This window comes from Eretmochelys imbricata, chromosome 6 (genome assembly GCF_965152235.1).
Source record: "Eretmochelys imbricata isolate rEreImb1 chromosome 6, rEreImb1.hap1, whole genome shotgun sequence".
In the NCBI taxonomy this organism is placed as follows: Eukaryota; Metazoa; Chordata; order Testudines; family Cheloniidae; genus Eretmochelys; species Eretmochelys imbricata.
In genome coordinates, this window is record NC_135577.1 from 109334585 (window position 1) to 109346853 (window position 12269).

General features: G+C 39.5%; 1 protein-coding gene across 3 annotated transcripts in view; it reads left to right on the top strand.

The window, feature by feature from the left end:
- EVL (Enah/Vasp-like) overlaps positions 1–12269 on the top strand; it is a 208719-nt gene that overhangs the window by 91475 nt on the left and 104975 nt on the right. For all 3 annotated transcript variants that reach the window (XM_077820483.1, XM_077820482.1, XM_077820484.1), the window contains exon 2: positions 10932–11100. In XM_077820483.1, coding sequence (XP_077676609.1) covers positions 10932–11100 — 169 coding nt within the window. The remainder of the gene's footprint in view (positions 1–10931; positions 11101–12269) is intronic.

Here is a 12269-nt window from a genome sequence, read left to right on the forward strand (position 1 = left end):
GCAGCCTTTAGTTCTGAAATTGGTTAGTTCCATGGTCACTATAATCTTTTGTGGGAGTGAGTTCCATGGCCCAATAAAGGCTATGATCAGCTGTCATGGTTACAGGGTGCGCTGTGGTTTAGCTCCTTTTAGTCCCTCTCAAGTGCACACCTCCTGGGTGGAATTACGTGGCCCCAGTGTTCTTAGACTGGATCTCTGGGCTGCAGCTCCCCTGTGAAACAGTTAGCATGACAGACCCAACTGGGTTTGGCACCTGGGAGCCTCTGAGCAGTTGCTGATTTAAAGAGACTCAAAAACAGCTTCTTCAAAACAAAGGGTTATTTATTAACCCGAAGGTACATAGCAAGCAGAGAAAGAGGCTAACAACAGAAGGCCTATCCACCTGGTCTTACCTAACTATATTCTTTGCTTGCAAGCTCCAGCAGCTGCTGCCTGCTAACCTCCCTTTCTCTCTATGCTGGTGTCTTTAATGGTTTAGTGCTCCTTTGATCTTAGGTTCCAGCCTGGGAAAGGTTCCTTTAATTCCATGCAGTCATGCAGAAAAATATCAAACAGGTAAATTGAAATGCAACTGATATTCATAAAAAATAATACAGATATCTCCTCGTTCTCCACATAAGCATTTTACATTCTCTTTCGTCACAATTCTAGTATGGCTTACATTATCTTTGGTAACCTTTACAATGAACATGGTTCTAACTGCTGCTATAGAGGATGTGGTCCATTACATAGGGCACTGAACTGGAAGTCAAGAGACATGGGTTGTGATTATTATTAGTCATCTTTCTTATGGTAGTCTCCAGGAGTCAACCAAGAACAGGGCTCCATTGTGCTAGCCACTGTACAAACATAGAATAAGAGACCGTCTCTACACTGAAGAGCTTACAATCAAAAGGCTTGTCTTCACTGCAGTATTAACTCAAGGTAAATTAAGTGTTGCCTCTAACTCGACTCTCAGGTGACCACCAATCCCTTATTTTAAGGGATCATCCCTTATTTCTTTGATTTGTCCCTTTAGGGTGACATCCATCCCTTATTTGAAGATGTATTGAATTGTATTAAAACTGATAGTAAGTACCATTTTAAACATTAAATTGAAGCTTATCAATAATTGCATTGTATATCTGAGGGCAGTGGAAGTATACACTTAAGAGAAAAATACATGATGTGCTAGAGGAAATGGTGTTTGCCTAAAATGTCCCTTACAATAAAGCCTTGTCTCTTAATTTTTCCTGTGGTTTTCCCTTTTTTCCATCCAACAAAGACACTTACCCTACCCGACTTCCTTTCACGGTTCTCTACCACAAGGTAGGTGGTGCTTTAAACTCGAGCTAGCTGGCCTAAGAGGAGGTTGGGGTTGCAGCTCCCATGCTGCTGATAATTGAGCTAGTAATCCAGTGGGAACTCAGCTTCTCTGCTGTTAATTCAATCAGTCTGTGCAAATGTTCTCACTTAAGCGTCACTGACCGGAATGTGGGCAGTCGGGCCTAGTGACTGGATCAAGAGTTGGCAGTCAGGGATAGGAACCCAGGGTCAGAGTTGGAGTCAGAGTCCAGAGCCAAGGGTCAGGGTGAAGTCAGAGACAAGGTTTAAAGCCAGGTTATCTGAAGTGGCAAAGGAGGGGAAAGGCTGGGTCCAGGACAGGAGTGGGGCTGGAACAAGGCAGGAGAAGGGCTGGAGTGAGCGTGGGAACAAGCAGGCAAAGGACCTAATGCAAATGTGGGTGAATACTTGAGCTGCCATTGGCCTAATACTGCTGCTGGGCTTAAGAGCATGCCTCTTGGTTCTTCTAGCCAATTGGGTGGCCTGGCCAATCAGGTGATTCTGCTGCAAGCCAACTCTTATTCAGCTCTCAGTCCTTTGTTCCTCACTAGATAGGTGGAGTTACCTGATTCCAGGCTCAGCTGCCAGCCCTAATTCATGACATCGAACAAGGCTAACTCAAGTAGTTAACTTGAGTGTGGCTAATTTAACCTAACTGCAATAAAGACAAGGCCTAAGTAGACAAGACAGACAAGTGAACAATGCGCTGGCAGCAAATATCATATTCTGCATTTTATTTTATTTTTTTGCGAGGTGAGGAGGTTGGTTTTTTTAAAATTTAAATCCTTGGATGGATTTATCTGAGGGGGGGATTCTATCCCTGGCCTGTACCTCAGGTACCCCAGTGTAAATGAGGATAATTATATTTACCATAATTTCTATAGTGCTTTGAGATCTGTGGATGAAAAGTGCAGCTGACCTAGCTTAATTGGTGTCTGTGTTTCTGTTGAAATAATAATAAAATTATTTTCGTATTAAAATTAAATACTATTGTTAAAATCAGCTCAGCATAGTATAGTAGTTCAAATAACCTTATATTTGGAGATCAGTTTTTCCTTTTTACTGTTTTTTACATAGAAAAGGGTGATCTGAGCCTAAGTAATTCAGAGGTTAAATTATTTCATTTTTAAGATTGTCCCTTTAAAAAAAAAAACTGCAGTATTGTACAGTAATGGCCCTGCAGAGATCCTGCAGTAATACACTGCAGTATCTCTACTGTAAGCTGCAGTGTTTTAGACCATTACAGTAGAATATTTCAGTACTTTTCTCATAAGGGAGTGTTTATATCCAGCCATGGGCCTTAAGAGAAATACATTTGATTGTCTCAGCTCAGTTCATAGTAAATTATGGATAAAAAAACCCCAACAACCCTACTATAACTGTAGGGCAGGGCTACACAAAACACAGTGGCATGACTTCTCCCTAAAGGATCGTGTACATTGCAGGAAAACTCATTTGCCTTCACAACTTTTTCCCTGTGAATCAACAGAACATTTTATTTTTCAGCTTGCATAAAAAAGAGCAACATATTTCACATGCATTCATGCTACCATGGATGTTTTCTGAATTATTACATTTTTTTTAATATTATGGAGGGTAATTCTACAATAACCAGAATGCAAATTAACAATTAATGCCATGACATCAATACAATCTGTTCAGTGGGTTTCATTAATATTACATCTCAATCAAACACTTACGCCATTTAAACAATTTTTATTTCTGCCCCAGCTACACGCCTTAAATGATCTAGAATTCTCTTGTTCTATCCTATGGCACAGTACTTTAAATATGTTGAAAATATAGAAATCTCTGAGAGATATTTTCTAAAGTAGCTTTGCAAGTATATTCCATGGTTGCTTTACTTACACAAAAGTACTCAGATTTTAAATAAATTTAGGCCACATTCTGATACCCTTACTCATGTTGAATAGTGTGACAGATATGGCAATTTCCTGCAATGTTGTTGGGAGACTTTATTGAATTATCTTTTGGTGCCCTTAACTGTGAAATATACAACCTTAGTGAACAAATAACCCAATTGAAGTCAGTATTTCTTGTGTAGTAAGAAGCTGCTATATGTGAGCGTAAAGATATCAAAATCTAGCCCTCTAATAATATGTAAATTAATGAGATCCGTGCATGGAGGGGTTCATCTATGTCTGCATATCCCCACTCCTATATGGAAGGTTAGCTCAGACCCATTCCAAAGGCTTCTCTGTGGACCAGCACCTAATGAAAGGTGCTCTGTATCCTTTGATATCACTGGCAGTGGAGGGCCATTCACACCTAACAGGATCAGGACCTTCAAGAACAACTCCTACGTCCTCCACAGAAACCCTGGAAATATATCACATATCCTACATTAGGTAAGATGTTAGCAATGCTGGTAAATGAGCCTTTATCTTTGAATGTTCCAGATTACATGTGTCAGTTTTCAGGGAAGACAAACCATCAGGAAGAAATTATATCTTAACTCATTGTTTCATAGATTCCAAGGCCAGAAGGAACCATTGTGATAATCTAGTCTGACTTCCTGTATAATACAGGTCATAGGACTTTTCCAAAATTATTCCGAGAGCATATCTTTTAGCAAAACATTCAAACTTGATATTAAAATTGTCAGTGGTGGAGAATGCACCGTGATCCTCGGTAAATTGTTCCAATGGTTAATTACCCTCACTGTCAAAAATGTCCAGGTGAGTCACATCATATGCGCATTTAACTTACATGAATTCAACTATACGCACTCAGCAAAAAAAAAAAAAAAGAAAAATAACAAGATACCTGTAAATAGTGTGGGCGATTCCACCCACCATTCCACTCAATGAGTATATGCCCCAGAGTAAGCGTGAGATGGGAGATGTGAATTTGCTGTTCCCTCAGTCAGTCTCAGTTCCCGCATACCTCTCATAGTGTGAGCATCTCGCCATGCTGAGTGTGATTCTAGTTTTTAAAGATACTGTACGTATTTTTCGTACAACATGGCCCCTAAACGCAAGCCAACTACTTCATCTGGTACACAACCGAAGAAACAGTGATCTGTTCCAATGCTGGAGGAAAAACTGGCTGTGTTGGACTTATTGAGAGACAGTATGTCGGTCTCCAACGTGGCATGTAAATATGGCCGCAACGAATCTAGCATCCATGCCATCAAGATTTGAGAGAGAGAAATTTGTCAAGCCGTGGCATCAAGTGCTCCAGTAACCGCTAAGGTGATGAGCCAGGTGCATGATAAGACTTTAGTGAAGACTGAAAAGGCATTAAACTTATGGCTGGAAGACATGAACCATAAACGTGTGCCTATCGATGGCGACACATTGCAAGAAAAGGCTCTTAGCCTCTACGCGCTGTTCAAACCTCCCCCCGAAGAGGGACAGCCTTCTGATGGGAAGGAATTCAAAGCCAGCCAAGGTTGGCTTAACAGTTTTAGGAACCGCTTCAACCTCAAAAACGTGCAGACTACTGGTGAAGCTGCATCTGTCAATGAAGAGGCAGCAAAAGCCTACCCCGAACAATTAAAGAAAATCATAGAAGAAAAAAATGCCCAACTGCACTTACACTTTGAAATCAGAAGGAAAGGCCCCTGGCTTGAAAGCAGCTAAAGAGCACGTGACTATGTTGTTTTGTGGCAATGTGGCTGAGTATTTAATAAAGCTGGGCTTGCCCTACAGGGCTGCAAATCCCTGTGCCCTAAAAGGCAAGAACAAAAATCTCCTGCCTGTGTTCTGGCAATCAAATAAAAAGGCTTGGGTGACGGCAGCGTTATTTCTGGATTGATTCCACAAGTGCTTCATTCCAGAGGTCAAGCGGTACCTCAAAGAGAAAGGACTTGACTTTAAAGTGTTGCTGATGGTAGACAGTGCTCTTGGCCACTCTGCGGCACTCCGGTTTGCACATAACGACATTGAAGTCTTCTTTCTCCCCCCCAATACCACCTCCATCCTCGAACCTCTCGACCAAGGTGTGATTCGCTGTTTCAAGGCCACATACATGAGGCTTACATTCTCACGGATACGTAGCACTATGGATGCTGATCCCAATTATAATGTGATGGAGTGTTGGAAGTCCTTCAACATTGCCGATTGCATCCATTGCTTGTTTAATATAAGTGATGCAATCAAGCCTGAAACAGTCAATGCATGTTGGTGAAACCTATGGAAAGAATGTGTGAATGATTTTAAGGGTTTCCCAACCATTGACAAGTGAAATGCATCGTTCAGGTGGCCAGGCAAGTGGATGGTGATGGTTTTGTTGACATCCTTGAGGAAGAAATTGAAGAATTAATTGAGAGCCATAGAGAAACATTGACTAACGAAGAGTTAGAGGAACTGATAAAATAGTCTACAGAAGATGAAAATGATGACGATGAACAGGAAGAGCCAGCAAGTTGGAATCTTCATAAATTTGCTGAAGTGTTCCAAGCAGCGAAACACGTGAATGATTTAATTTCTGAATATGATCCCTCTCTGGAACGAAGCCTCAAAATCACACATAGTATTACGGACGATTTGAGACTGTATCAAGAAATGTTTGAGACGCTCAAGACACAACAGCGACAGTTGCCGATCACCATGTTTTTCAAGGAAAAACAACCAGCAGCAGATGAGCCTACACAAACAACTTCTTGAGCTGAACCAGAGTCAACCACTTCGTCTACGACTCGCTCTCCGTCACCTCTGTATCCTGGATCGACATCAAGCCCTGACTACCCCCTGTAATTAAAAATACAGTACTGTAAAATTATATTTTGCATATGTACTCTTTATTATATACTGTACATTCTTGTATACGTTATATATTTATACATATTACTATACAGGGTTGTATACACAAAACCATGTACAGGATACTGTACTTTATGGGCGATTTAAGGGATTTTCAAGGGTAATTTTGACCATATGCGATTTTTCCCTTACGCGCTGACTTTAGAACCTAACCCTTGTGTAAGATGCAACTCCGCTGTACGCCTTATTTCCAGTCTGAATTTCTCTAACTTCAACTTCCAACCATTGTTTCACATGATACCTTTCTCTGCGAGATTGAAGAGCCCATTACTAAATATTTGTTCCCCATGTAGATACTCACAGACGGTAACCAAGTCACCCCATAACCTTCTCTTTGTTAAGCTAACCAGAGCAGTCAGCCGCCAGACAAGAAAGCCTGATAGCTCGTCATAAATGTGGTTCTAACATTACAAAAAAACCACACCCAAACTCCTGGAGCCCACACCCCAAACCTCCTCCCACACCCCAACCCTGAGCCCGCTCTCCAAACCCCTTGGCCCCAGCCCAGAGGCCCCCCCACACTCCAACCCCCTCATCCCTAGAGCCCGCACCCCCAGCTGGAACCCTGACCCGCTCCCGCACTCCAACCCTCTGCCCCAGCCCAATGAAAGTGAGTGAGGGTGGGAGAGAGCGCGCGACTGAGGGAGGGGGGCTGGAGTGAGTGGGGGTGTGGCCTCAGAGAAGGGGCGGGGCAGAGGTGGGGCCTTGGGGCAGGGCAGGTTGGTGCAAGAGTGTTCAGTTTTGTGCAGTTGATTGGCAACCCTAAATTAGACCCATGTTTTATCCTCCTCATGTTCACTCGACTATAATGGAAATCCAGGCTGGCAACAGTGGAGTCGGACACCTTGCATGTTAATGCAATGTAATATAATTAAAAAATCAATATAGAAATTAATTACATTTTGAATGTTATGTGTAATGAAATAGCGAATTGGATCTGCTACAGAATATCTCTATTCTCAGTAATCATATTTTTTTAGATGCATCAGGAAATTTATGTATAAATTTCAAAGTTGTGGTTGTTAAACCATGACTAAATACAAATGGTGATATGATCCATACTGTTTTAAGAGAGAGAGAACATAGGCTATTCACAGTCATATGATATAAAGTGTTACTGTATGCCTGCAGTGCATTCCCCTGCCTTACAGCATTAACAACGACTTATGGCCCAGAAAAATAGCTGGGGAAACTTCCCTGGTAGCAACATGAAATTATCATTATCTGGTTTAGGTATAAAACAATGTAATAACCCATTCTAGTTCACACTGAGCTCAGTAGAAAGATTCCCATGGATTTCAATGGGTATTGGATCGGACATTTTATGCGGTATTTGGTGGGAAGTTACTATAGCAGTCGCGTGGGTAAAGTGAGAAAGTAGAATTTAGGCACATAGAGGTGCCTCTTAGTTCAAGGTGAGAGACTGTAGGCTAGAGTCAGGTCCTGGGAGGGACTATAGGGTTTGCAAGATAATGAAGGACTTTGCAAAGAGTGGTTTTTCTTGCATTGTTTGTCTTCTTTTATGTTGCTTTCTGTTATTTTAGTGGAGGCCAAGTAATGGATCTGATCCTGTTCCTGTTGAAGTTAATGGTTAAAAACTCCCATTGACTTCAGGGGAAGCAGGAATTGCGCCTGATATTTTGTGTTATAGGAGAGTTAATTAAAATGCCTCAGCTACTAAATCTGACTTGGGGAAATGCTGCTGTAATGCACATGCACACCTTCAAAAAGAATAGTGCAAAGATTTGGGGGTTTTGTTTAGTCACACAATGTCAATATAAGAGCTATGTGGAGGGCAGGGGTTCCATTTCATGAAGGATTTTGCAATTTTGAAATTTAGCTTCATTCCAAATCAGAATGAAAACCAAAAATTGATAAATTCTTTGTGAAGGAAAAGTAAAATAAAAAATCATTTTTTGTTGAGCACGCTGTTTTGTTTTGACATAATTGTTCTGTTTTGATTTTAACTTCTTAAAATGTTGCATTTATTAGAATATATGGTAATATATAATATAGCACAAAAGTTCAAAATGAAAACTAATTTCAAAAGAAATAAATGAAAACATTTCAATCTGAAAATATTAAAAACTGGACCTTTCAGTATCGTCCAAACTTTTTTCCCTGGTTTTCTTCCAAAAGAAAATTCCAGTAACATCGACTTGATTTTGCAAAGCATTTTAATTTGGATGCAGTATGGTTTGGTCAAAATTTCTCTGGCCAGCTCTCATCAGTATGAATAAGGGCAATTGACATCATGGAGGACACCGTATTTGGCTGCTGAAAGCAGACGTACTTTACTCTGAAGCAGCCTGTTCTTGATGTCCTAAACATTCACTGACTCCAGGGAGAGTCGCTTATGATCAGCAGGTACTCAGCCCTGTCGTAGTTTGGCCTATAGTTAATCAAACAGCTGGGTTTTTTTTTTATAAGCAAACATATGCGTTATAATGAGAGAATGGGGTAGGGGCAGGGCGATGAGCTCCATTTTGTAGTATGACCTATCCTCCCCTAAAAACATCAGAAGTTGAATTGTGCTTTTCAGAAAAACCTTTCAAACAACTGATGTTTTATGATTACTCTGCCAAGAGGTTTGACCAAGTTGTTGTTGTTGTGCTTAAAGGCCCTAAAGGAATTCGGCCCCATTGTACTATAATGAAAAATATTGGTAATAAAAAGTCATTCCCTTTCCCATATAACAAGACAACAGGTGGATGGACATGGGCATATCCTTTATAAGAGACCTAAAGTACATACATAAAGAATACTAGCGTTAATATTTCAGACTATACAAGCTCCTTCTCCTATATGCTCCAGTAACATACCCTACCGATTTTCATGCTGTTAAGTAATAATAGCCTATTATTCTGGATTTCTTAGCTTTAGGATAATTAATGGATTGTCTGCCAATATAGGGCGTACTGTCTGTCTCTGACTATCTATCATACTTATCAGCATCATGTCTGAGCATCTCTCACAGGTAGAAATGACAACAATGAATCTCTCTCTTTCTACCTTGATGGCACAAGAGAGGATTGAAGTTTTTTCTGGTTATTTGTTTCTTTGCTTGTTTTTTTTAAAGATTAATGAGACCACTCTTCAAGCGTTACTGCTTTTCATTAGATACTAGAAAATACTTTACCATCCGCTCATCCTAAACTAAGAAAGAGATCTATGTATGAAGAGGTATGTAGCTATAAAATTATTAGGGTTGTCATGAGCTCAGGACTTATGCTGGACATAAACGATAACAATTTCATTTATATTTTTAAAAGGCCATAGGCCTGATCTTGCACTGGTTACTCATGCAAACCTACAGTTGTGTGCAGGATGAGGGCCCAGATCTTGGATCACAGAAATTTTGAGCATTTACCCATTTCTCGTGAGAGTAGTCCTAGTGTGTGCAACTGCTGGGAATTCAGGGTAGCAATAGTTGAAATACTGGTTGACAGTCCAAAAATGTCAGTGATGGATGTTGAGTATTATGTTCTGTGTTTGTGTGACCTCAGTTATATACCCAATGATATCTGTTTCATATGAAACATGTATTTTTACAGTAATCTGGAGGAGTGCACCGTTTGTCTGAGAGAGCTGTTATTCAAAGAATAAATTTCAGTGGGAGGGAAATAATAAACTCATGTGAAATTACAGAACAAAAATAAACATTTACAGTAACTACCTTATAATGATTATGCACTTTAACAAGATACTTTTGTTGCTTAAAATTGCAAATACACACTAGTACTCATAGGTGCTAGAACTAGAAGTGCTGGGGGTTCTGCCTCACTACTTGGCTTGAAGTGGTTTCCATCATATATGGGGTTTACAGTTTGGTTCAATGGCTCTCACACCCCCACTATACAAATTGTTCCAGCACCTCTGCTAGTACTAAAAAATAAAAAATATAAAAAACTTAGATAAAGTTCAGAAAAAAGCAACCTCTGTTATATTTCTTTAGTTGGGGAAATCTTCCAACCACAGTTCCCCCAGAAAACTCATGTTGTCATTCATGTGTCATTATCTACATTTATTTAAAATTGTTCTTCACATCTTTAGCTCAGGTTGAAAATAACTGAAATACGTGAATCCAGATATTCTGATTTTTTTAATGTAATCTTGTATTTCTTAACATTTTGGGCTACTTCTGAAAGGCGATTATTTCAGTAATTGAACTGCATCTCCCCAACCCCTTGATCTTTCCTTCTTTGCTAGTAAGCTGAAGTAAAACTGTTTTTTAAAGAGCCTGTGTATCTTCTACAGTGTATTCTGGGACTTCTAAATGTGTCATCAAGTTCTGAGTATTACAGACATTAGCTGGATTAGTGTAATTGATTTCTTCAGTTTACCTAACAGGGCTTTTGGTTTGAGGGCCCACTTGCTTCCAGTTTAAATTGTGTGTCTAAACTTTACTCCAATTAATTTGCCAATGAGCTACAACATATTAATAATGTCAAAGCAGATATGAAAGGCCTCGCTTGTCAACAGGTGCAAATTAAATAGAACATTAATGCTTTTGGTTCCCTTTCTTAAAGTGTTTGTGAATTAAGTTTCCACTTAGGTCCTAGTATTGGTGTGCAAGATTAAAAAAAAAAAGTCAAGAAAAGTAACACTGAAGAGTGTGTGTGTATATGTGTTTACACACACATTTAACCATTAAAACATTAATTTGGCAGGCACAATGCAAAATGCCAGCCTTCTGAGGTTAATAGACCGGACATGCAATGTATGGTTTAAATGTATTTCATAATTGTGTTTTCCTCAGAATAGTTTGCAATAAACCACACATTTACTGTATTTTATGGTTGTGTTACTTTTGTTCTCCAGCGAACAGAGTATTTGCCAAGCCCGGGCTTCAGTTATGGTCTATGATGATACCAGTAAGAAATGGGTGCCAATAAAGCCTGGACAGCAGGGATTCAGCAGAATCAACATATACCACAACACTGCCAGTAACACCTTTAGAGTAGTTGGAGTTAAACTACAAGATCAACAAGTGAGTAACTATGTCTTTTGTGTCCTGTACATATCCTTTGATTTCTAAAGATGTAATCAGTTATATAATTAATCCTACTCCTACAAAGGGTATATACATTTATACTCTGTTCCATAAAGCCATGTCCTGTGTGATTTCTTGATCTAGGGCTGTACCTCTATTTATTATAGCTTGTTGTTTGTCCTTTACGTGAGAGAGAAATCTCATTGAACGTTAGGCATGGAAGAATTTGTGTGTTTTCTGCTCCATTTTATTATCCCTGTTTTCTACTGAAGGCTTTGCTCCCTGCTACTCCCCAACTGCTCTTTACTGCTCCATTCATGGTACAAACTTCTAGTATTCCTGACAAATAAGAGATCATTCACTCTCCCTGTGACTCCTGTCTTCTTGTGATGAGTAACTAAGTTCTCATATTGCATTTTAAAAACCTAGGCACATATTCTGATCTCATTTACAATAGCATAAATGGAGCTATGTGGGATTTACACCATCAAAACTGAGTTCAGACTCTGCTCCCTAGTCAATGGCTATCAGTATGATACGGGGGCACTGTCAGCAGCAGTATCAGGTGTGTCAGGCTGAAGTGTGAAAGCATTTGTTCCCAGGAACTATAAGTAGATGTTTCATTCTAAATGTAATATTCACATTCAAGTGAACAAATCACATGATTCTGTAAACTGTTAAATCAATGAATTACTCCCACTTTACATTTTAGAACAAGAGCCGGGGAGTCAAGAGTCCTGGCCCTGTCATTCACTTGTGTGATAGGGCATGTCACTTAACTTCTCTGTCTCAGTGTCTGCCTTTTGTAAAATGTAATGATGCTTACTACTCTGCTTTGAAAAGCGAACTGTGGATGGAAAGTGCTATATATGTGCTAATTAGTATTTAATGTTAGACAATCTGATGTACCCACCGCCTTCATGTTTTTTAAAAGGAAACCCAAATAATTTTTGGAAAATATAGTATGTTGGTTTTCAACTCTTTACAGTGTACTTCTGAAACTGTTTAAAATATTTTTTCATCTCTATTTTTATCCTTTTCTGGTCAGCAAAGATGTTATAAATATACATAACTCTTGAATCTTTTTCTTGTATTTTGAATAGTGCTGAAATATGTAAAGCTGCTGTGTTTAATTAGTAACAAGATCAGATATCTTTGTTTATACT